The following is a 23,282-nucleotide window of genomic DNA, read 5'->3' as shown; positions in this document are numbered from 1 at the left end:
GTATATTTAGGGTGGTCTTGGTTATAAAGCAGCAAGCTTAGGTGGGTGGAAAGGGTAGGGGGGTGGAAAAGGTGCGTGTTCTTGTTTGTCTGGGAGTATATATAATAAATCGCAGGGGTGCCTGCATACAACCCCTGGCCGCCATAAGGAAGCGAACGGTTCATTCAGCTGGGCATGAGTGCCGTTTTGAATCAGTTGCCCACGGCCCCCTTTCCAGAATCGGTCTTTCGCAGAAAGCTGCTTGGCTTTGAGAGCTGAGGTTGCCCTCCGTACTGGTCCCTTGGCCAAGATGGCTGCAGAAGCACCTTCCGAACTCGACCTCGGGAAGAGAAGTCCGAAAAAGCCTTGCTCCTTCACCATTGAGAACATCCTCTCCGGCTCAGCGGAGAGGAGACCCCAGGTGTTTCTCCCATTCTGCTTCCGAGGGATCTTGGACTGTGAACCCCGAGGACTCTGCAGTCTGGGGACCCTTGCAGCTGGCTCTCTGCAGGAAGAAGAGGAGGGCGAAGAGGCCGAGATGGACTTTGGACAGTGTGGATGCTGTTGCTGTTCACATGGCAGTGCTCACTCCTGGCAAGAGACCTCAAATTGGCTGGGTAAGCATTCAGTTTTATGGGTCGGTGTGCAATATACTGCAGAGAGCACTGCACGCTTTCGGCTTTAGGGCATTTCACCAATACTGCACTCTTTGAAGCACAGTTAGGTTGGTGCAGTTCTTAGCAGCTTCGGAGGAGCTCCAGAGAATGCCCCCCTTCCCAATGAAGTCGAAGTCTCATTACTTGCAGCACTACTTACAATGCAATCCTAAGAGCATTTTCCTAGGAGTAAGCCCCAATGAATACGCCTGAGCACGATTCTGAGTAGACCTGTTACTTTTGTCATTTGTACCTTGATTGCCCTCATGTTTTCTGTGCTGCTGTTTTTCTTCTCTCATAGCTAAGCTGGTGTAACTGAGTTGTCCTTTAGATCTGTGGGATGGGGCTTGGTTAGTTGGTACTGTCCTGAAATAGTTTTTTCCTTCCACAAATCTCTTTGGAAGACCCTCAGACCAAAACATTGCTGTAACCAAGAATCAAAGGGGTGCATTTTTGCAATTGTGCTGCCTACCAGTGAATGGCACATAATCCCCACCTTGAAATTTGAACTGCATATGTTTCATTTGCCCTGACCTGGATAACCCAGGTGAGCCTGCTTTCATCAGATCTTAGAAGCTAAATAGGGTTGACCTTGGTTAGTAATTGGATGGGAGACCTCCAATGAAGACCAGGGTCACAAAGGCAGGCGATGGCAAACTACCTCTGTTAGTCTCTTGCCATGAAAACCCCACCAGGGGTTGCTATAAGTCAACTCTGACTTGAGGGCACTCTAAACACATGATTTCATTCATTTATTTAAAGGATTTGTATTCCATGTGATTTCAAAGGATAAGAGACACGTTCAAGGCATCAAACAGAGCAAAAAGATTCCATCAATATAAATTATTACATTTTTACTGTAGCCTTTTCTCTAAGGAGTTACGCACAAAATTCACCTCTCCTCCATTTTACTCTTACAACAACCCTGCAGGTTAGGTGACAGTAAGAGTGAATGGTAGGGTCTGAGCTTTCGTGAGCCACAGCTCACTTCTTCAAAATTTGTGAGCTGTGGCTCACGAAAGCTCAGACCCTACCACAAATTTTGTTAGTCTTCTAGGTGCTACTGGACTCTTGCTCTTTTCTACTGCTACAGACAGACTAACATGGCTACCCATCTTAAGAAATTCTTATGTGTTTACCTTGGAGTGATCCAAAATATTAACAAAGTCAATCTATTAGACTTTTTCAGATTCAGGGAGCAATCTTAACGAGGACTGCTCAGAAGAAAGGCTAATTTGAATCAATATGGCTTACACCCTCATTCCCTCTCCCAAGCAGCCCAAAATGCAACATGAGGCTGCTGTAGGAGTGGGCAATTCCCCCATGTGCAGATCTTTTGTGCTTGTCTGTGCAGATCTTTTGGGGCTGGGACAGGTTCAAATCCTTAGAAAGCAATCTTAAGTCTGCTCGGAACCCTACTCATGTCTGCTTAATGGGGTTTACTGTTATTCAAATGGTATTAGAATTGCACTGTTATTTATTTACTTTATTTATACGCCCCCCCCCTTTGGCCACAGTGGGGACCCCAACAGCTTCCATCATTCTCCTCGCCTCCAGTTTGACCTCACAACAATCCTGTGAGGTAGGTTAGGCTGAAAATGTGTCCTGCCCAAGCAAACTTCCACAGCAGAGTGGGGATTTGAACGAGATTCTCCCTAATGCTTGTCTGACATTCTAACCACTATATGACACAGCCCTCTTATACTTTGCCAGGCCAGCCAGCCTCTTAGAGAGCCAAGCAAAGTGAAGGGGCTGTGAAGAGAAAGCCAATAGGGCAAATAAGGCTTGGGACTGAAGATGGGGGAATGGAGGTAGTTGTGAAATTCCTGCATTGTGCAGGAGGTTGGACTAGATGACCCTGGAGGTCCCTTCCGATTCTATGATTTGTGAAAACAGCAGACTGTTAATGACTGGCCATAAATAAGTGTCTTGAATTCCTTTTAAGCTCTGAGAAATAAGATCATGAAATTATTTATAGCCTCAAACAGCTGTGTGTCTCTACATTTGATTTTGCCTGAGTCATCATTAATTGGTATAATTTCTAACTCCTCATTCTGAGTTTGATAAGCATAAAAACATAATGGGATCTATAGACCCAGGGAAGAAACACCTTTAGTTGTTGAAAAATGTCTTACTTCTTTTTTTCAACGTCGGAGAGGCTGATCTTTTAAAAATTTATTGAGATCATTTGTTTGCTGCCTTAGAGACCTGCTCAAAGCATAAAAAGATAAAAATCACAAAAAACCAAAACTGTCAAGATAGACAAGCACCTAAAAACCCACCCAATAAAAACCCAGAGCATAAAATATTGGGCTGCCTAAATTATCATCATTCCAATCCTCAGGCTAGAAGCAGATTATAAAAACAACAAGACAAAATCCTAAGCCTACATGAGGCACCTGGGTGCATGTTTGTCAAGTGCCAGGAGACACAATGTTGGCCAGGAAGCGTAGTTTTAAAAGACAGAGCCTGCAGAGATCAGTCTGGAGGGGACAGATTCTCTCACAGCACCCTGCCCCCTCTGGCATGCCAGACTGTCTCCCCTTCTGGAGCCTTTGCTCTGCTGCCCTCGCTGTTTAAAACATTGGATTAACTGAGCATCGGCAAGTTAAAAGCCTGAGTCAAAAGAAATGTTTGAGCCTGGTGCCTAAAAAATAGTGCGGTCGGCATCAGGTAAGCCTTCACAGGGAGGGCATTCCAAAGGCACGTTGCCACCACTGAAAAAAGCCCCATTTCTGGTCACTACCTGCCTTACCTTTCGAGGGTCTGCAGAGTGTGGGGCTTGTGAGCTGCAGCTTAAATAGTGCACTGGACATTATGGGAGGAGGCAGTGTTTCAAATACTATGTCCCTCAGTCATTTGGGGTCTTAACGGTAGGAATCAGCACTCTGAATCATGGCTGGAATCAGGTAGGCAGCCAGTGCAGATCTTTCAGCACAAGGTTATGTCGTCCCTGTATCCAGTCCCCAACAAGATCTTCGTTAGTGCATTTTGGTAAAGTTGAAGTTTTCAAAGGCATCCTCACATAGAATGTATTATAGTATTATAATATAGCATTATAGTAATCTAGCCTGGGTGTGCATGGATCGCTGTGGCCAGGCAACGTTTTCAAGGATCAGCCATAGCTGGCATACTAGCTGAAGCCTATAAAAGGAGCTATGTAAAGCAGAGAAGCCCTGAGCTGCTAACCGTAAACCAGGATCCAGCAGCACTGTAAGCTACCATCTTCTAAGACAGTAAACTGCAATCTGCAAGGTTCCTGGTTTATTTCTCATCTCTGCTGCAAATTCACTAGAGGATTCACTAGAGGCTGTGGTAAGGATTGCAACAAAATGTGCTGTGGATGTAGAACATGATAAGCTTTATTCTCCCAAATGCAAACGGAGCGCCTGGGGATGACATAATTTCTGATATAATTTCCAACACCGACCCGTGTGAAAGGGTCACTTGTTTTCCTTTGGTCCTGGAATCGAACCTGATGCATTCCAAATCTCTTGGCAGACACAAGGTTCTCCTGGCCGATGAGGCTTTTCCACCCCCTTGGCAGGCCGTGCAAAAATGCTCGCGGGAGCCAGGGAGAGCTGCAAACATTCCACCAAGTCCAGCGGCGGACCCGTCGCCACCGCACCATCTTCACTGAGGAACAGCTGCAAGCTCTAGAAGCCCTCTTCTGCCAGAACCAGTACCCAGATGTCATCACTAGAGAACATCTGGCCAACCGTATCCACTTAAAGGAAGAAAGAGTCGAGGTGAGCTTCTAGTTAGTTATTGGGTGCAAGGTTCAGAAGAGCTTTTGTTCCAAGCAGGGCTTTTTTTCAGCTGGAACACGGTGGAACGGAGTTCTGGAACCTCTTGAAAATGGTCACATGGGTGGTGGCCCCGCCCCCTGATCTCCAGACAGAGGGGAGTTCAGATTGCCCTCTGTGCCGTGGCGCAGAGGGCAATCTAAACTCCCCTCTGTCTGGAGATCAGGGGGCGGGGCCACCACCCATGTGACCATTTTCTCTGAGGGCAACCCACTGAGTTCCACCACTTCTTTTCCCAGAAAAAAACGCCTTGGTTCCAAGGTTGGATCTGCAGCTGGACTGAAGCAGAACTTGTTTCACACAAGCTTTCCAAAATTGCGTCATTAAAGAGCGCTTTTAATTTAAACTAACGGGTGGCTTTGGCTTGTGGTGGCATGTTTAATGATCTGAGACTGTCAGTTTTTGTATGAAGGAGACCAGTGACAACTTAGACACCAACAAGATATTCAGGGTATAAGCTTTCAGGAGACAAAGCTTTTTCTTCAGACACAAGTAGGAGTGAAGACTCCTGAAGACTTTATAGGGGTAGAATTTTAATTTATCTGCCTGCTTTTTTTTACCATTCTGTTTTATAAATTTCATTGAATTCAACTGAGTGAAGAAAGGCAGTACTGAAACATTCAAATACATAAATGAGGTGGGAGATGTGAAGCTCTCATTAATACACAAGGTTTCATTAAATGTGGCACAGTATTTAGATTGTCAAGACGTGATATGGGAAATCCTGGGTTCAAATCCACATTTCTGCCATGAAACAAGACCTTGGCTAGCCATTTTCTCTCAGACTAGTCTACCTCGCAGGGTTGTTGAGAGGATAATATAGTAGATGAGAGAAATGTATTCTGAACTCCTTGGAGGAAGTATGGTGAAAATGTGGTAGAGAGAAGGTTTTTGGATTCCTTTCATTTGGATTCCCGACCTACTATTTGAGTTGTATACACTGATAGTTTTCTGGATTGGGGTTGGTGATGATAATGAAGTAGTATATTTGTTGGACTTTTTCATGTCAATGGGCAAATTACTCTTTCCTTAGAATGGCTGTTTCTGAAGTATTTTCCATGCTAGTCCCCCAACTCCATGCACATACAATTGCTATGAACAGAAATGTAAAAAGATGGAAGATCTGATCCTCAGTTCCCAATGTTTGGCCCTTAAGCACATGGAAATTCATTATGAGAATTTGGTGAGAGCCAGTTTAGTGGTTCAAGAGCGGCAGGACTCTAAGCTGGAGAACCAGGTATGATTCCCCACTCCTCTGTTTGCAGCCTGCAGGGTGATCTTGGGTCAGTCACAGCTTCTCAGAGCTCTCTGTCCCACCCACCTCACAGGGTGATTATTGTTGTGGAGATAATAATGACATACTTTGTAAACTGCTCTGAGTGGATGTTAAGTTGTCCTGAAGGGCAGTATATAAATTGAATGCTGTTGTTGTTGTTGTTAATATCAGGGAGAGACTAGATATACCTTAAAACAGGGTTCAGGCAGGCTATCAGCTCTCTTAATGACTGAAACTTTTAAAGCTCAAAAAGTACTCTGTACTAGAGGAAAGTTTGTGGCATTGCCAGCCCCCAGTCAATCAGTGGTGTGCAGGTCTGGTCTTCGCAGCAAACTGGAAGGTTTCCCCCAAGGTCAATCCAGAAGTTAATAATAATATTTGATTTATATACCGCCCTTCAGGATAACACTCACTCAAAGCAGTTTACAAAGTATGTTATTATCCCCACAACAACAAACACCCTGTGAGGTGGGTGGGGCTGAGAGAACTCCATGGAGCCGTGACTAGCCCAAGGTCACCCAGCTGGCTACAAGTGGAGGAGTGGGGAATCAAACTTGATTCTCCAGATTAGAGTCCCGCACTCTTAACCAGTTAACTACAGTGGAGTGAGGATGCTTCTTGATTTTAGCTAAAGGTGTGTACAGGTGTCCCAGGCCCAGCAAGCAGGGTGAGTTTTGTTCCAACAACCTTTGCTCCTCAAATGATACACATACAGCCTCCAGATCAGACACTGATTTCCTTTTCCTCTCCATCCTTCCCTCCTGTAGTTTGGGCAGGCTGTCTACTTTTTTCCTCAAGGGCCTTGCATGTTTAGCTGGCAAAAGTTTTAAAAACATTTCAGACATTTTTATAGAATTTTAATGTTTGAGAAACTACTCCAAGAAAGATAGGAGGTGGTTTTGGGATTGACACAAGGACCAGCCAATCAGCATTGTCTAAATCTTGCTCCTCCTGCAAACCAGAAGAATACTGTCAATATGGAGGAAAAGACTGTACATGTGTCCAAAGGATGGTAAACATGCTTTTTGCAGTGTGCTCACGGCTAACATTATGCATGTCCGCATGCACTGCACTTGTAGATTCTCCTTCAGTGGACTGAAGTATGTCTACCTCTTGCCGAGATTGTAGATACAATACCTCAATTCCTTTTTTTTGTTATGTGACACACAGGTTTGGTTTAAAAATCGCCGAGCTAAATGGCGGCATCAGAAAAGAGCATCGGCGTCAGCTCTCATCCTCCAGGGCACCAAGAAGTCTTCTGAGGGAAACTGCTAATTATGGGCTGTCTGGATGCCCAGCATCGATTTAAACATTTAACACAAGGACAGACTCAGAAAAAGAGGCGCAGAGGCAGAAAACACAAGATAATGACTGTGATTCTTAGGTGACGCACAAAAGATGGAAGAAGATACTATTTTTTCTTCTTCTGAGTTCATCCCATTGCAAGTAAAATAAATGAACTATAAGACATGTTTGATCCTCCAGGATATAAATCTTTTTCACACAAACAAGCGAAGTGCGTTCAAATTGCACGTTGCCATAGGGCACAGTTGTCAAATGAAGAGCCGGGAGGCTTTCTCATGCCCAGACAAGCTCCCAGCATGGCTTTTCGCACCCAGCTCAAATCATTACATCACTATTAAAGTTAGGTACCAGATGTTTTTAGTACCTGCACTCTCTCCCTCTCAAAATTAGAGGTTGACACACTCAGAACCTCTCAGGAGTGACAATTACTGGGCTGGCTGTGATTCCCTGAACAGCCAACATGGAAGAGATTGAATGGTTGGATCCAGTAGGGAGGCAGGCAAAAACTGATGAGACATCCGAGAGTCAAGCCAAATCTCTCTTTCTCTCTCACACACACTCATACGCATGCATACAGGTAGGGGAACAGTCGGGGTAATTTGGCTAGCGTTTCATGTTATAAAAAAGACAGAAGAGCACTGTCCTGTTAGAGGTGCACAATAGAGGAATACACAGAAGGTCAAACAATGGAATGGGGGAATTGTGCCACTTGATGTAATTCATGTCATAGACAACAGCCAATATACATCAGTGCTTCTTGCAAAACCACAATGTACACTGCAGATACTGTCTAAATCTCATCTCCCCAGCTACAAATATTTTCATTTAATTATTTACTTATTTATACCCTGCTTTCTCCCCCAAAGCGGCTTACACTGCTGTCCTCTCCTGGCTTTACTCTCACAATAACCCTGGCCGTTTCCACACGTTCCCCTCTCCTGAAAAATGGCACATAACTTACGGAATGGCGTGCCTTCATAGCACGATTTTGCATCATGAATTCGCTTCGTGGTGTGTTTTCTGATGTCATCGCGCCACGAAGCAGTCATGTTATGAATTCATGCCATGAAGGCATGTTGTTCCGTAAGTTTTGTGTCATTTTTCGGAAGGGGGAGAAGACGTGTGCAAACGGCCCCTTGTGAGGTAAGCTAGCATGACAGTGTGTGACTGGACCAAGGTCACTCAGCAAGCAGAGTGGAGATTCAGACCTGGGTCTGAATCTCCCAGACCTGAGTCTGAACCTCTAACCACTATACCACTCACTAGTTCTTGTGATAGAATAGTGGGTAAGGGGGCAGTTAAGTCAATTCTAGCCATTTAAACTTCCCCCCCATGCAGGGATGTGATAGAGGCACTCTATTTCCTTCCTCTATTGATGGGAAGTTTGCACAGTATGTTTTCGTCTTACTTCTACATGTCTGGTGTATACTTTTGTGAAGCAGTGAGTTCCAACTCATAAAAAAATTATGTTACAAAGGTTGCAATCTTAAATATAGTACTGGAAGTAAATTCCATTGAATGTAGTAGAACTTACTCTTTTTGTGCATAAATGACTGCATAGCAGCAGTTCTAAACGTGCACTTGGCAGCAAGTCCCACTGAAACTAGAGACTTCTCATTAAAGTTTTAAAAAAAGTCAATGGATACCGATGTTGAAAGAAACAGACAAAAACAAGGTAATAAGAAAAACAAGAACAGGCTCTCAAATGCCATGTGATCAGAAAGCTACAAGATCCAGAGCATCTGTGTGTGATAAACAATCTGATTATGTCCTGCTACATGCATAATTTTGGCTTAAAGCCAGCAGAGCTTTTCTAGTGATGACTGTGGAATGCCCCCCCCCCCCCCCGTTAAGCATGCTTGACTCCTTAGGAGTGAGTAAAACTCGATTCATCCAGCAACCATTTGAATGAGGATTATTCAGTAACTTTTTGTTCAGATGATAGGATGGGAGTTGAATATTAATCAGTTCCTGTAAGGTTACTAAGTACGTAAGAACAACTCTGGTAGGTTAAATCAAAGATCCATCTATTTGCATTCACCTTCCCAGAGTGGCCAATCGGATGCCTCCAGGAAGCCCCAAAGCAGGGACTGGAAGTCAAAGCCTCCCCATATTACTGCCCCCCCTTTAAAGCATTGTTGTAACAACTGTGCTTATATACTGCTCTTCTAGATGAGTAGTGCCTCACCCAGAGCAGGGAACAAAGTCAGTGTTATCATCATCCCCACAACGCAGTTGGGGAGCTGGGGCTGCTTACTCAAGGCCACCTACTGAGCTCATGGCAGTAGTGGGATTCGAACCAGTAGAATGCGGATTTGCAGCAGAACCACTTAACCACTGTGCTGCTTTCCAATGAATTATACTGCACAGCGCACTCAATGAATTTGGAAAACTATCCTATCACCTAAGCAGATACTTGTGTGCAGTAGATAATGCCCTCAAATAATAGCTGACTTATGGCAGGGTTTTCATGGCAAGAGACTAACAGAGGTGGTTTGCCATTGCCTGCCTCTGCAACCCTGGTCTTTGTTGGCGGTTTCCCATCTAATTACTAACCAAAGTTGACCCCGCTTAGCTTCTGAGATCGGGCCTATCCAGGTCAGGGCACTTGTGTACAGTAACGACATGAAATCACTAAAAAGCACCCAAGTCCACCTTCCAAGGCAGTCATTTTCTCCAGTGGAATCCATCTGTGTGGCCTGGAGATCAGCTGTAGTGTCGGGAGATTTTTAGCCACCACCCTGGAGGGTGGCAACCGTAAACCCTCCCTCAAAGTTTATAATATTTTGCCGCTGTCTGAACAGCTACCTCTCACCGGAAACTAGGAGGACACACTTCCGGCTCTATTCTAGCCTTTCCCTGTCTCTATGGCGCTGTTCCGTGGCGCGCTTCCGAAGCAGCTGTCCGCCGATTTCCTAGTTTTCCTCACCCAAAAGACTACACATCCCACAAACCTTTGCGCGAGCCAGTTTTTCCCCTCGTACGGCATCCTGGCTACCCTCTTCCGGATTCCATAGTTTCCGGAAGTGAAGGCGAGGGGTTGAGCGTAGGTTTCTGAGGCCCGTTGCTAAGGGCGACGGGGGCGCCTGGGCCCAGCCGAGATGGAGGACACGGGGCCCGCTGGGGGCTCTGCAGCCTCGGCCCAGGCGCTGGTGCCGGTACAGGCCGAAGCAGGTGCAGTGGCCGTGGCGAGCGAGGCGGAACAGGGCCCCCTCCAACGTCGCAAGAGGGTCTTGGACGAAGACAGCTACATCCAGGCGAGTGGGGGAAGGCCGGACATAGGGTTGCCAGCTCCAGCTTGGGAAACTGCTGGAGGTTGGGGGTGGGGGCGCGGCGGTAAAGCCTGGGCAAGCTGGAGTCTGCGGAGAGGAGGGACCCCAAGGGGTATAATGCCATAACGTCCGCTCTCCAAGGCAGTCATTTTTTTCCAGTGGAACCGATCTGTGTGGCCTAGAGATCATTTGTAGTTCTGGGAGGTCTCCAGCCACCACCTGGAGGTTGGCAACTCCAGGTTAGGAAGGGACAGCCAAGGAGCAAGTGCCATTGGACTCAAGATTGCATGATTCTAAGTAAACCTGCATAGGGTTGGGCTGTGACGGCACCATCCCTGCAGGTTTACTGGAATGTAAGTCTCAGTGAGTTCCACAGGACTCAATCTGTATTAATTCCGCAGTGGCGTTACCATTATTACTTAGTGCATTTTGTGAATTGTACCCTTCTTCTAAGGAGCTCAGGGTAGCTTACATAGTTCTCTTCCCCCCCACCCCCATTTTATTATCTCGACAGCCCTGTGACACAGGTTAGGATGGAACAGTGTGGCTAACCAGAGGTCACCCAACGAGTTTCAGGGATGAGTGAGAATTTGAACCCAAACCTCCCAGAATTCTAGTCTTGTGATACACTACAGTTCTGTTATGTCACTCCAATGAAATGAAGAGTAATTTGGCGTCTTTGAAAGCTCACATTTATTGTGGCAGAAGGTTTTGTTAGCTGGAGCCTACTCCCTCAAATGAATGGCAGAGTGTGTATATGTACACACATTCAGGGATTCTGAATGTAATAGTTCATGTATTTGCGGGTGGGGGTTCTGGCCTTAAACATTTCTGCCATAATATACTTACTTTATTTTTTAAAGATGAGAGAGAGATGTCTCTGTTGTTGCTTTTGCTCATCAATAAATGTGCATAGGATTGAATTGTGGCTTTTAAATTTTTGTTACACTTTTATGCTTTGTGCTGTGATAGAAAACATAGTGTTCATTCAAGAATGAAGTGACTGAATTTTTCCTGGGAACTATAGTTTTCAAATAAATAGGTCACACAGGAAATTTTTCGTGCAGGCACCAGCCAGACCCCCTTAACTTCAGCAAGGTTGCTGCATTGCCTGTTTTCAAACTGTGCCCTGGTACCTATAAATCAGAAAGTCCCTTTGCCATAAGCTCCTTAGTGTCACCTCAAGAAAACCAATTCTTTCTCAGTCCCATTCTATTTGCACTGTTACATAGTTTTTATGATGTGCTATTAATATGCACAGTGCTGTGCAGCTTCCCTGTTAATAGGAATTTTATATATATATTTGTCACCGCTTCCATGCTGACGAGCACAATCTACCAAACAAACCTTAATCCCTCCCCCAATAGGATCTAGTCCATATCTCACCTCAGCATGAACGTCTTGAGGCAATATCAAAATACTAAAATCAAAATAGACCCACATCCACAGCATTCCCCCAATCACTAAACTAGTAACTATTGAGAAAAATACATCAGATTGGTCTGACATGACTTGTTCCTAAGGAAGACATGCTGGGACTTAGCAGTCACACCATGTCTCTCCAAAGTCTGATGTAAACTACTTGCATGTACAGGGAGCTAGAGTGTGAGGTTCCAGGCATGGAGAGAATTCTTTTACAGCAACACCCAGAGGCAACAGAGACTGGATATTGCAGCCACCCAAAACTGCTACATTAACCACACAAATTGCAGAAAGTCAAAGAACAACTTGTGGGAACTCTTCTGCCTGCCTCCTTCCCTGGTTGGTTTCAGGAGAGCAAGTGAGGTGCTGTGGTGGGATCCATTTTCTAACAGCAAAGTTGGGGCAGTGCCCCCGGTCTACAGATCCTTACACTGATGTACATAATGTGTATTTACGTAATTTATTTATATTTACATTATTTATAGTCTGCCTTTCTTATTGTGACACAAGGCGGATTACACAGTGTCAGTCAATATGATCAAGGCTTGGACAGTCAATAAATAATGCAATAGGCTTTGAGGATTTTGTATGCTCACTTGTTGATGAAGTGGGTACCTGTGAGTTTAGGGGCTCAAAAATGGATTCATGAGGCTGATTCAAGAGGGCTGATGTAGGCCTGACCAATTCTAGATAACAACTTTTTTGAGGTTGCAAAGTAAGGGATGCAATGAATACCCAGTAAACTGAGATAACATTACTGATTTACTGTGTACATTTTTGTATTCCCCCAGTTTTGCTCCCATTGGTCCACGTACAGCACAGTAGGTGGGCCTGACTTGACGGGCTGATACAATTAGGTTTTCTTCTCAGAATCTTGTGTCCCTCAGACTTAAATATTTTTTTACAGAGTTTATCTTCCACAAACTACATTTTTATCCATTTATTATACATTTGATTTCTAACAGAGCCTGGAGAAAATCATCCAGAGAGATTTTTTCCCTGATGTTGAAAAACTGCGTGCTCAGAAGGAATACCTGGAGGCGGAAGAAAGTGGAGACTTGGAGAAAATGAGACAAATAGCCATCAAATTTGGCTCCTCCTTGGGCAGATCATCCAGAGACACCCCTGCACCATGTAAGGACGTCTTTGGGCACTTGGGCTAATATAGAATCTCAACAAGGTGCACGGCTAACTGTCTTGGAAGTGCAAATGCTTTCTTTTAGGCTAGGGTCAAGCAGTGATGGAAGAATGGGCAGAGGTGAGCAAACCCCAAACTAGTCCCACACCTTGCCTACATAACATCAGGAGTGTTTATTGTGCTGTGTAAATCAGGCTGGTTCCAGGTTTTTTGGGAGAGAGGGTCCTTGACAAGATGCTGCCCACCAGGTCCCCTCCCAGGAAACAGGATGCAGCTGATATAGATACAAAGATCAGACAAGCAAGTGGTGGTGGCTGCCCACCATTGCTTTTCACTTGCTGGTGCAGTGAGTGAGCAGCTACCAGTGGAGCAACAGCAACCATCATTTGCTTGTCTGTCCTCTTTTCCTTAGTTGGTTCCTGCCAGCTGTCCCTGCTGGCTTTGGCAAGTCAGTGAACCAGTCAGCAGCGTGCAGCAGCCCTGACTGCCTGACCTCTGCCTATCCAAGGGAGGAGAAGTCACCACTTCCAGCTGTGATGATGGTGCTCACACCCAAGGGCAATCACTGCTGCTGCAGGGAGCTGGTCTCTTCCAAAGTTATGGCACGTACTCAGAATGTCTGTCTGATGCTGGCACTGCTTTCGTAGTATTTGCCACTGTGTTGCTTAGAAAGCCCGTTGCTGTGGCAGGTCTGCCTTTTTCACCATCTGAATGCCCTGTCCTCATGGGAGCAGGTACTCATTTGACGTGCAAAAACAAAGGCAACAGGAAAGACAGTGAAATGCAACCAAAGAGAGGGTCTCCCCAGAAAACAATGATGATCTATCAAGTAGTATCCTCTTCCTGTAACATACATCAAACACTGCCACTTACACAAAGAATATTTATCAACAATATAAACACTTCACAAAATTCATTCAGTCAAGTATAAACAAGCCAGTGCTGAACTACCTGTGGAAAGCATATACAAATCAAAACAATACAGTTCCTCTATTTCTAGTCCCACATGTAGTCCATAAATAGTCTACAACTCCAGCATAAAAACAATGTTCTGAACTTTGCAAATCTTTTTTGTCTTTGAGCAGATGTTACACCAGCCACGTTTGAAACGCCTCAGGTCCATCCTGGTGCTTCCTCCTTGATGAATAAACAGACGTCTTCACTGAAGACTCCGGATGAAGGTAGTGAACAGCTCTGTCTAGGTTGTTAAAAATACTGCTGTTGTTTGGATTCAACGTTCAGAAGAATGTGAAGTGATTCTGCACAGCACCAGAAATTAGGAGGGGCCCATCACTCAGTCGCAGAGCAGTGCTTTGCGCAGAGAAGTTTTTATGCTCAGCTTCAGTTAAAAAAATCCTAACAGGTTGGGAAAGGCTTTTCAGCTGAGGTTCTGGAGAGGTGCTGCCAGGCAGATTAAACCATACTGGGCTAGGTGTGCTTGTTGTCTGACTCGGATCCTGCAGCTTCATATCGTCATATTATATTTATCTTATCTCCTCACCAAGAGAGACCATAGGTCAGTGGTGTAATGCATACTTTGCCTGCAGGAAATCCATTCCTTAGCATTTTATGTTAAAAGGATCTCTTGTAGTAGACCTGTTTGCAAACCGTATCTGTGGATGAGATGGTGGAGTAAATTATTCTTCCATTGTTTTGTGGTGGCGCTGTAAGTGACTCATCAGTTTCTAACAGTGCAGTCCAAAGCAGAGTTAAACCTTTCTGAGTCCATTGAAGCGAATGAACTTAGAAGGGTGTAACGTTGCTTAGGATTGCACTGTTAAGTCACCTGCATGTTTTTGTTAATGTTTTGGCCTAAACGAACAGCTGCTTCCTCTGTTTGATTCCAAGGAATCAAACATCTGCACAGAAAGAGGGTATGTGCTAATTTGGCACAGAAATAGCTTGAGTGGGATGTTTTTTCATTGTTTTAGGTTATAAGGTCCTTGGTAGCAGGAACCTGTCAGTTGCTGCCCATGTACCTTGGTCAGGTGCCAAGTAGATTGGTGTTGATGAATATAATTGTGAATGCGCTCATCTAAGCTGCACAGAACTAAACATGGTTTTGTGTTCAAGGGCTTGACAGCTTTCCCACCTACATTTGCGCGGGTTCGGTCACACATTGTAACATTTGTGTTCTGAAACTGTGTACTGCACTAATGCGTCACTGACCAGAACAGCTTATTTATTTTGAAAAGGATGTATTCAGGAAACAGAAGGATTAAGAATACTGAGGAAATAGGGAATGTACAAGGCGACTCTTGAAAAATCTTGTTGGGTTAGATTTAATCAGGATGGCTGGGTCAAGCCCAGGAAGCAGTCTCGATGGTAGAAGTTGCTTCCTTTGAAAATGTGCCACTTGTCAAGTTTGAGCATCATCTCCAAGTTATGATGGCTCAGGCCCAAGCCTTAGATTCTGAGGTTCTTGGTTCAAGCCCTCTGGTCTCTGACACAAGGAACGCTTTGATGGAGATGGCCACTGTACTCTTCCTTTGCCAGTCCATCATGTATATCATGCTCAGGTGGCAGGTATGATGGTTCGAGAATGAAATGGAGACATGGCTGTCAGGGAGAGGCTATGGGCAGTTGTTGAGTACCTGCTTCGCGTGTAGGAGTGTCCCTGGCATAGCCTATGAGATGATCCTGAATATTCCAATTATGAAAGACTTCTGAAGAGGTTCTGCTAACGCAAGTAGATAATACTGAGTCTGGTGGACCACCTTTATATAAGGAAGCGTCATATGTTCATACAAGAGCAAGAAAAGGATGCAGCTCAGTGGTAGAAGACAAGATTTTACCCACAAACGGTCCCAAATTCAGTCCCCAGCCTCAAGGCTTGTCAGACATAATTAATCTGAGCTTATAATTTTAATCTTTTGAATTTCACTAATAGATTTTCAGGTATGAACTCCCAGCCATAAGACTTTACAAATCTCCCCCCACCCCCAGTGACAGTGAAAACCACTGTTTCACCAAAGTGCTCTGGGGACCCAATGCAACCCAACCATATAATAGCAATTGTCATCATCGCCTGTTTTTGGTTTCTGTGCCGCAGCTTCTCGTGGAGTTAGTTTGAGAACACATTAAATCTCTCCTTTGAAAACCTTCTGAGGCAGCATGAGTTAGTGTACCTGGAGTTTTTTTCCTAGTTGCCTCCCTCTTTTTCCTTCAGGTGTAACAGAGGACGAAGAGAGCAAAGATGCTCTACCCAGCCTGGATGGTTTCTTGGCAAAACACACCAGCGAGGATAATGCTTCGTTTGAGCAGATCATGGAAGTGGCCAAAGAAAAGGAGAAAGCCCGACACTCGTGGCTCTATGAAGCCGAAGAAGAATATGCCCAGGTATGGGAGGAGCTTCAGTCTTTCTGGGACCTTTTAAAGATGGTTCCAAAAAGGATGTTTGATATGAGTTGCTCAATTTGGGAAGGAGAGGAGGAGGAGGAGGTTTATTTGAAGTACTTCCATTCCACACCCTCTGCAGTGGCACTTGGATAAAGGGCCACATAACACCTGTGGGCTAGTTCCTACAACTCCATTCCATTAACATTCACACTTTTCTGTAGTGCAAGGAACTGTTCACACTGCTTCAAGGAATCATTTGTGCTCCCACCATTAGTGGAACGAAAGTCCTAAGATCCAACCCAAAGTGGAAAAGAACTAAATTGCCAACATGATTAATCAATATAGGTGGTGTTAAAACAGCAGTGCTAGTATCCTAAAAACCTAAACGCAGTAACAATATCAGATGGCCTGTAAGCAGCAGCCCTACAGACCCTTGAAGGCCAAAGCACTTCCGATGTTCAAATCTAGGCGAAACGCAAAGCTAACAACAGGCATGCTTGCTTGTTTAAAAAATCGTATTGTGACGCTGATACCTTATCAGGCTTGTCAGTGGCAGGAAGATATTCTACAGCAGAGAAAGCCCAGACTGTACTGAGCACCCATCAGCAAGTTGGCAGAAACGGAGCAGTGCCTCTGAAGATGATCTCAGTTAGTGATATTTCTGTGCAGCCTTCCCCTTAAGTAGGGGGCTGTTAGGTTCTGTTCCCTTCTGTCATGCTACAACCAGCATTCTCTGCCTCAACAGCAACGTCAAATAATTTAAAAATCTGAAAAATTGGTCTTGGTTTCTGTGCTTCTGCTTATTAGCTGAAGGTTGGTTTTCAAATTCTCTTTCAGCGCCACCAGGAGCAGTTGGCACTTCCGTCAGCCGCAGAGCAGCAGGCCCTCACAAGCGGGAAGGCTGGTGTGGAAACTTGGGAATACAAGGCAAAGAATTCCCTGATGTATTATCCTCCAGGTAAAGCTTCGTATAGCATCACCAACCAGAAGAGACATTTAGATACACTAAGTGATAGGCCAAGGATATGTTTTGAAGATGTGAAGTAGCCACCGTGCTGAAACTAAACAGGTCTGGGCTTTGTTAGTGCCTGAATGGGACTCCGCAGTCTCAAACTGGTCGTAAACCTGCCTCCTCTTTACAATTCAGCATCTACAGCAATAGAAGTTCAGACCTATCTTTTGCAATAGAAAGAACACACAATGTTATTTTTGTTTAGTTGTAATATTTTAGCATGTTAAAAAAAATTAGTTGTAACAATAATTCCAATCACGGCATAAACAGGTTTATATCTAACTGGCCCAAGATATGTCTGGTCCAAAAAAAATCCTTGTTTTCCTCCTGTAAATATTGTTTGGGGGAAGCAGTGCTAGTGTGTACCTTAATGAAAACAAAGTCAGATGTGAGATTTTCATTCTTCAGTTTGTTTTTATGTCGAAGAACTCTGCTGGATCAGACCAAACTTCCATCCTGTGTCCCGGTGACTAAAAAGAGGTCTTCAGGAAGCCTCCAAGCAGGATGGGAAGGAAAAAGTCCTTCCGTGCTGTTTTGCTCCACAGCATGTGATATGCAGAACTATAGTGTCTCTGAACATGCAGCTTCCACTAGTCTTTGATAGTGACCAAGCCTGTGTAAATTTGCCTGGTTCCATTTTAAAGCCAGCTAAGCTAGTGCCAGTGTGCTGGGTGAAGAAGCGTTTCCTTTTGTTTGTTCTGCCGGTCATTTGGTAACCCCACGTTCTAGAATTAAGGAGAGAAGCGGAAGAGATTCTCTTCATGCTTTTTTCCATGCGGTGCATAATGTTGTGAATTGATAACGTTCATCCTTTTAAAAATTATTTTGTTTTACAGCAAGCACGGTATCGGACTTTTTTGTATAGTACATGTTTCTTCATCTTCACAATAATTCAAAGAAAGAACTTACTTGCCACTAATTGCATCCTAATATCTGTTTCTGTACTTCACAGTATCTTGTGATAATTCAAATAATTAACAAACAGAGACTAAATATCTCCACATTCAGTTTCCATGTCTGCGTATATTTATATTGTAATCTTGCTTATAGGCCACTCGTGCCAGACCTTGTTCATTGTTGCCTGAAAGATGGAGTAGTTTGTTATTTCCAGCTATGAGCTAAAGTTATCCTAGCTACAATAACCAGCTGCTGTGATGTCTTCCCATTCTAGATGGGAATTCAGTGTTGAATCGAAAACATAATTTAGAATAACCTCTATTTCTTTATGAACCCTATGCCAAAATGTTTATATCAACATACAAGACCACCATAAATGAAAGAAAGTCCCCCTGTCTTTGCCACACTTCCAACTTGAAATTTTAGCTAATCTCACTGATGTCCAATGGTACATTTTCAGGCAATTTTATCTCTATGTTAAGTGATATTTTTTCTAACTGATAAGTTGATAATTTTATTAACGTAATGGATCTCATGCTTCCATTCCTCTAACTGTGCTGCTCTTTCCTTCCTGTGGGAAAGCAGCACTATTAGCAGAATGGATCTATGGGGTCCAACTCCTTGGATATTTAAAAATGGCAAGACCCCTGCATTCCTCTTTTTTACTTTTGTAGGTGTCCCCGATGAAGATGATGTGTTTAAAAAGCCACGGGAAGTCGTCCACCGGAACACCCGTTTCCTGAAGGATCCGTTCAGCCAAGCTGTGAGCAAATCCCAACTCCAGCAGGCAGCTGCGCTCAATGCTCAGGTTGGCAAGACCAAATTAGCGTTTTTCATGTTGTCATGCTCCCACAATGAATTAAAAACAAAAAGAATTTTAAAAATCTGATTAATTTATTTTGTGCCTTTATAAAATAGGGGGGTTCCCAAGAAGAGAGTAAAAAGCGCCCTCTGTCTTTTAGCCAGTTTTTCCTTGTTAAGCTTTTAACAGAGTCCTCAACTGATGGGAAAACTTCCTCTTCTGGAGTGAAGTGTTCTTTGAAAGGACCCCTGTAGTTTGGGCTTTTAAGTTAACTACCCCGCCAAGAGTCCAGCTAGATGACATGATAGGAAGATCATGATTGGGAGGTCCTGGGTTTGAATTCCTGCTCAGACCATGGAGATCACCCTGGATCAGTTACTCTTAACCTAATCTACTACACAGGGCTGTTGCGAGTGAGGAGTTGCCCCATCCTTATAGCCACCATGAGCTTCTTGGAGGAAGGATGGAAGTATTAAATTCACACAACACCCTGTTTGGTTGATAGTTTAAGGTAGTAGCCATTGAGTACAATGAGGATTTGAGTCAATACACCCTTCTTCAGATCTGAAGAAGGGAGCTTTGACTCTTGAAAGCTTGTACTCCGGAAATCTTGTTGGTCTTTTAAGGTGCTACTGGACTCCACTCCTCCTGTTAGGCTAAGAGTCAGATGCAGGTCCAAGGTGAACTTCCATGGCCCAAATTGGGGCTCCAACCCAGGTTTCCCTAATCAGGGTCTAGCACGCCTCCTGCGTTATGTTTTTGTTACTTTCCTTGTTACTGGTAGCTTATTTTTCATGGCAGATCTGGCATGTTATATGGCATTTTGATTTCATATGCTTTTGTTTGAGGTTTTGGTTCTGCAGCAAAGATATTACCCTCCCCTCCACTGCCAACTTAATCTATATTTTAAATAAAATATATAGGAGAGTCATAGTTTTCTCCAGAGAAATTTGAGGATCAGAGAGAGGAGGAGATTATGATTCCTCATGTTTTTAAACACTGTTTAAATGATTGTTACTAACTAATATTCCATTAATCCAGTATAAACAGGGTAAAGTAGGGCCAGACGGAAAGGAACTCATTCCTCAGGAATCTCCAAAGGTTAACGGATATGGATTTGTGGCCACGCCCTCTCCCGCTCCTGGTAAGAAACTGCAGCTCACGTTGCAAAAATAAATTGCTTTGCCCTTTAACAAGGCAGCATGGCATATTTCATTAGCAGATACGGTTAAACCCGCAATGCTGTGCATCCAAAGGCAGAGAGAACTTGAGAGATTTGTTTTGCAGATTTTATAATTTTTTAAAAAAATTGTCTTGAAGATGGTGAGCAGCCTAGAACAAGTGGCAAAGCAGGATCTGCATTTCCAAGTAAATAAATAAATGCATGTGAAGCCGAGGGCATGCTGAAGTCCCACTAAAATCAGAAAGGCTTGTGCATGGAAGAGATTTTGCCATTTGTACCTAATTGAACTGTAGCCTCACTACTGTGAGCACTGCCGGCCATTGTGCTTTGGCAAAGAGCATGCTGTTGGCCTCTTTCATTAGACTCATTTGTGAAACTGTCCCCATAGGTGTGAATGACTCCCCTCTGATGACGTGGGGAGAAATAGAAAGCACCCCCTTGCGGCTGGAAGGCTCAGATACCCCATATGTGGACAGGACTCCTGGACCAGCTTTCAAGGTATTTAAAGAGACAGCATCCAGAAGTCTGGCATTTGTGATAGAGTGATGCCATGCAAATTGGCAGAGCTGGCTGAAAGAGGCAGAAGAAGCTCTGGGTAGAGGGCAGATCTGGCCAGTAGGCTACTGCTCTGGAATTTGAACTGTCTGCTTTATTTGTCCATCCAGGGGTGGATCAAGGCCCAGAATGGCTTTACTTGTTTCAAGTATTTTTGCCTTGCTTTTCTCCCTTGTGGGGGGACCCATAACAGCTTATAAACTGCAAAAAAGGAACAAGGCACCCCTTCCCATCAGTACAATATACCACATCCTTTATCCCCTGGCCTAGCTCACTCAGGCAACAAGCCATGGGCTAAGAGCCAAGGGGCTGAGAGACCTGGCCACATCCATGCTAAACACCTGCAAGCAGAGCAGGAACACAAGCTCAGCCCGTATCTTTCAGCTGATATCAAGATGGTCCTCACCTTCCTCTCCTGCTAGAAATGCCTCTGGTCACGCCCAGGATGGCTTAGAATATGTAAGGAATCCAAACGTATTACTTGGCCAAGGGGAGGAAGCATGCTTCTCCTCCCACTGCATCAGCTTAATTGGGACAAGTTGCTCTGCAATAAACTTGGGAAATCTTATTCCTCTGAGATCTCCTTTTGTAGTTTCCGTCTCATTGCCCTCAGCTGGGAGATCTGAATCCAGAAGCTGAGATGAGCAGAATATTTTACACGGCACAATAGTTTTTTTTCTGTAGTAAATGTGCCAGATGTGAAGAACAGGCTGCATCGAGGCCATGCGGTAGGCACATAAAGGAGAGCCTGTGGCTGTTGTGCCTTTCAAGCATGCGTTGTACCTTTGAGGATGCATGCCTTCTCTTTAGCAAAAGTTGACCAAACATTGTTATACCTGCGCTGTTGTTTATATACTTTATTTTGCTTAGAGTGCTTGTGTCCAACTTTTCCACAATACAGGCTACAAAGTGGCTGGCTCATTTAAAATACAATTTAGATTTTTAAAAATTCAAATTAGACAAATAAAGAGCAGCAAACTGATGTAAACAGTAGCAGAAGGACTCGGAGCTACTTATCACTTCTGTAATAGAAATTGTCCCAGAAATGTTCATGGCACAAGAAAAAGATCGGTCTGTTGTTAACATGCCAGTAACTAAGTTGGTTGGTGTCTCTGCAGATCCTGGAGCCTGGCCGCAGAGAGAGGCTTGGGCTGAAAATGGCCAACGAGGCAGCTGCCAAAAACAGAGCGAAAAAGCAGGAAGCGTTAAGAAGAGTCACCGAAAACCTTGCCAGGTGAGAGTTGAATGTTAGAGACAGAACCAAGTAACAGGTTTTTAAAAAAATTTCTGATTGGGAGCAGCCATTTTTCTTTCACAGTAGTGTGCCTTGCTGCTGCCCAAGATCTCTTTGCACCAAGCATGGTTCAGTCTAAGTTACTCTTGTGTAAAAACCTCATCCTTTCTGTCTTAGGACAGTTCAACATGCCAGACTTTGTCATGTCCATCAACATCTTTTATTCCTCTTCCCTCTCCTTTTTTTTTGCTCAACATCTATCCAGAATAAGAATTCCACTGTAACTGCTTGTGACATTTTAGTTGGCCTTAATCAAGGGATTGTGCAGTTTTGGGTTTTGGATCTCAGCAGGTACCCACTGTTGGGCAAATGTGCATACAGTGGGCAAGACAAGCATAGTTAGTTCTAGTGCCCTGCACAATGACATGTTGTATGTACATAAATATGGGAGTCCGTCACCTAGGTACTTGCAGTTTGGATGCACATCATGTGCAGTGCCTGTGCTTGGGAACATGTGCAGAGACAAGGCAGCTTAGTTCTGTTCCCCCTCTTAAGTGCATTGTCCCATCTGCAATGATGTGGGCCTGCGGGGAGGCCATTTTACCCTGCTCCTCCCCAAATAACCCAGAGCCAGATTTTCCTTGTCCAAACAAATTCCTGTGTTCTTTTCCAGCCTGACTCCCAAAGGACTGAGCCCAGCCATGTCTCCAGCCCTGCAGCGCTTAGTAAACAGGACTGCCAGCAAATATACTGACAAAGCTCTGCGAGCCAGCTACACCCCATCCCCCACACATCTGGGCACACCTGGCTACAAGACCCCAGCAGGTGGGCCACAGACACCTACCACCACCACCCCAACTCTCCGGACAGTATCTCATACTCCGGTAACCCAGGATCCTGCTTCAATTACGGACAATCTCCTGCAGCTGCCCAAAAGGCGCAAAGCGTCAGACTTTTTCTGAGGAATGCTTTCCAGTCTGTGGGGCCCTGCGTACCTGACTATAGGCAGGGCTTTGCGGTGAAGCACGAACGGTATTGATCGCCAGCGGCAGGAGAGCCTGATACATGGTTGCAGCACTCAGAAGCACAAGAGTGGAATTAAGCCTGTGATGGTTTAGCTGAGCAGGAAAATGTCCTTGTACTTCTTTGCACCGATTTTATGAAGTACACAAGACAGTGAGAGAGACTCAGAGGGAAAAAAAGCCCATGAGGCATGAGCTCTTTTTCATACATTTTTATAGATTTTTTTTTCCAAGAGGACAACTTTGGGTGCCTCAGATTCTGTCTGGATGAGCGTGTCTATTTATTACATACAGAATATCTTTGAATAAAGGTCTGGATGTGATCTTGAGTTAGAAGGTTTGCCTGTGGTGCTAAACTTCCCTTTAAGAGATGAAACTTTCGGT

General features: G+C 44.4%; 2 protein-coding genes across 2 annotated transcripts; both read left to right on the top strand.

The window, feature by feature from the left end:
- The first annotated feature begins 289 nt into the window (after window positions 1-289).
- GSC2 (goosecoid homeobox 2) lies at window positions 290-4,396 on the top strand. Its single transcript, XM_054995869.1, has 2 exons — window positions 290-531; window positions 4,183-4,396. The coding sequence occupies exons 1-2, from the start codon at window positions 290-292 to the stop codon at window positions 4,394-4,396; spliced, it is 456 nt and encodes a 151-aa protein (XP_054851844.1).
- Window positions 4,397-10,050: 5,654 nt separating this feature from the next.
- On the top strand, window positions 10,051-23,227 carry ESS2 (ess-2 splicing factor homolog). The gene is made up of 10 exons (XM_054996567.1): window positions 10,051-10,279; window positions 12,682-12,850; window positions 13,940-14,035; window positions 16,024-16,193; window positions 17,031-17,151; window positions 18,777-18,910; window positions 19,946-20,048; window positions 20,476-20,585; window positions 21,761-21,876; window positions 22,550-23,227. Exons 1-10 carry the CDS (start codon window positions 10,124-10,126, stop codon window positions 22,836-22,838), a joined length of 1,464 nt encoding a protein of 487 aa, XP_054852542.1. The 5' UTR covers window positions 10,051-10,123; the 3' UTR covers window positions 22,839-23,227.
- The last annotated feature ends 55 nt before the right edge of the window (window positions 23,228-23,282 follow it).

The sequence above is a fragment of the Eublepharis macularius genome, chromosome 13 (assembly GCF_028583425.1).
Source record: "Eublepharis macularius isolate TG4126 chromosome 13, MPM_Emac_v1.0, whole genome shotgun sequence".
NCBI lineage: Eukaryota > Metazoa > Chordata > Lepidosauria > Squamata > Eublepharidae > Eublepharis > Eublepharis macularius.
Note: the sequence above shows the minus strand (reverse complement) of the source record. Positions and strands in the feature narration are given on the sequence as shown.

Coding starts and splice junctions, on each gene's coding strand:
- GSC2 (XM_054995869.1), top strand. CDS start 290: ATGGCTGCAGAAGCACCTTCCGAACTCGACCTCGGGAAGAGAAGTCCG. Junction 532..4,182: donor GCCGAGATGGACTTTGGACA/GTGTGGATGCTG, acceptor CCCCCTTGGCAG/GCCGTGCAAAAATGCTCGCG.
- ESS2 (XM_054996567.1), top strand. CDS start 10,124: ATGGAGGACACGGGGCCCGCTGGGGGCTCTGCAGCCTCGGCCCAGGCG. Junction 17,152..18,776: donor CCTGATGTATTATCCTCCAG/GTAAAGCTTCGT, acceptor TTACTTTTGTAG/GTGTCCCCGATGAAGATGAT. Junction 20,586..21,760: donor CTCCTGGACCAGCTTTCAAG/GTATTTAAAGAG, acceptor GTGTCTCTGCAG/ATCCTGGAGCCTGGCCGCAG.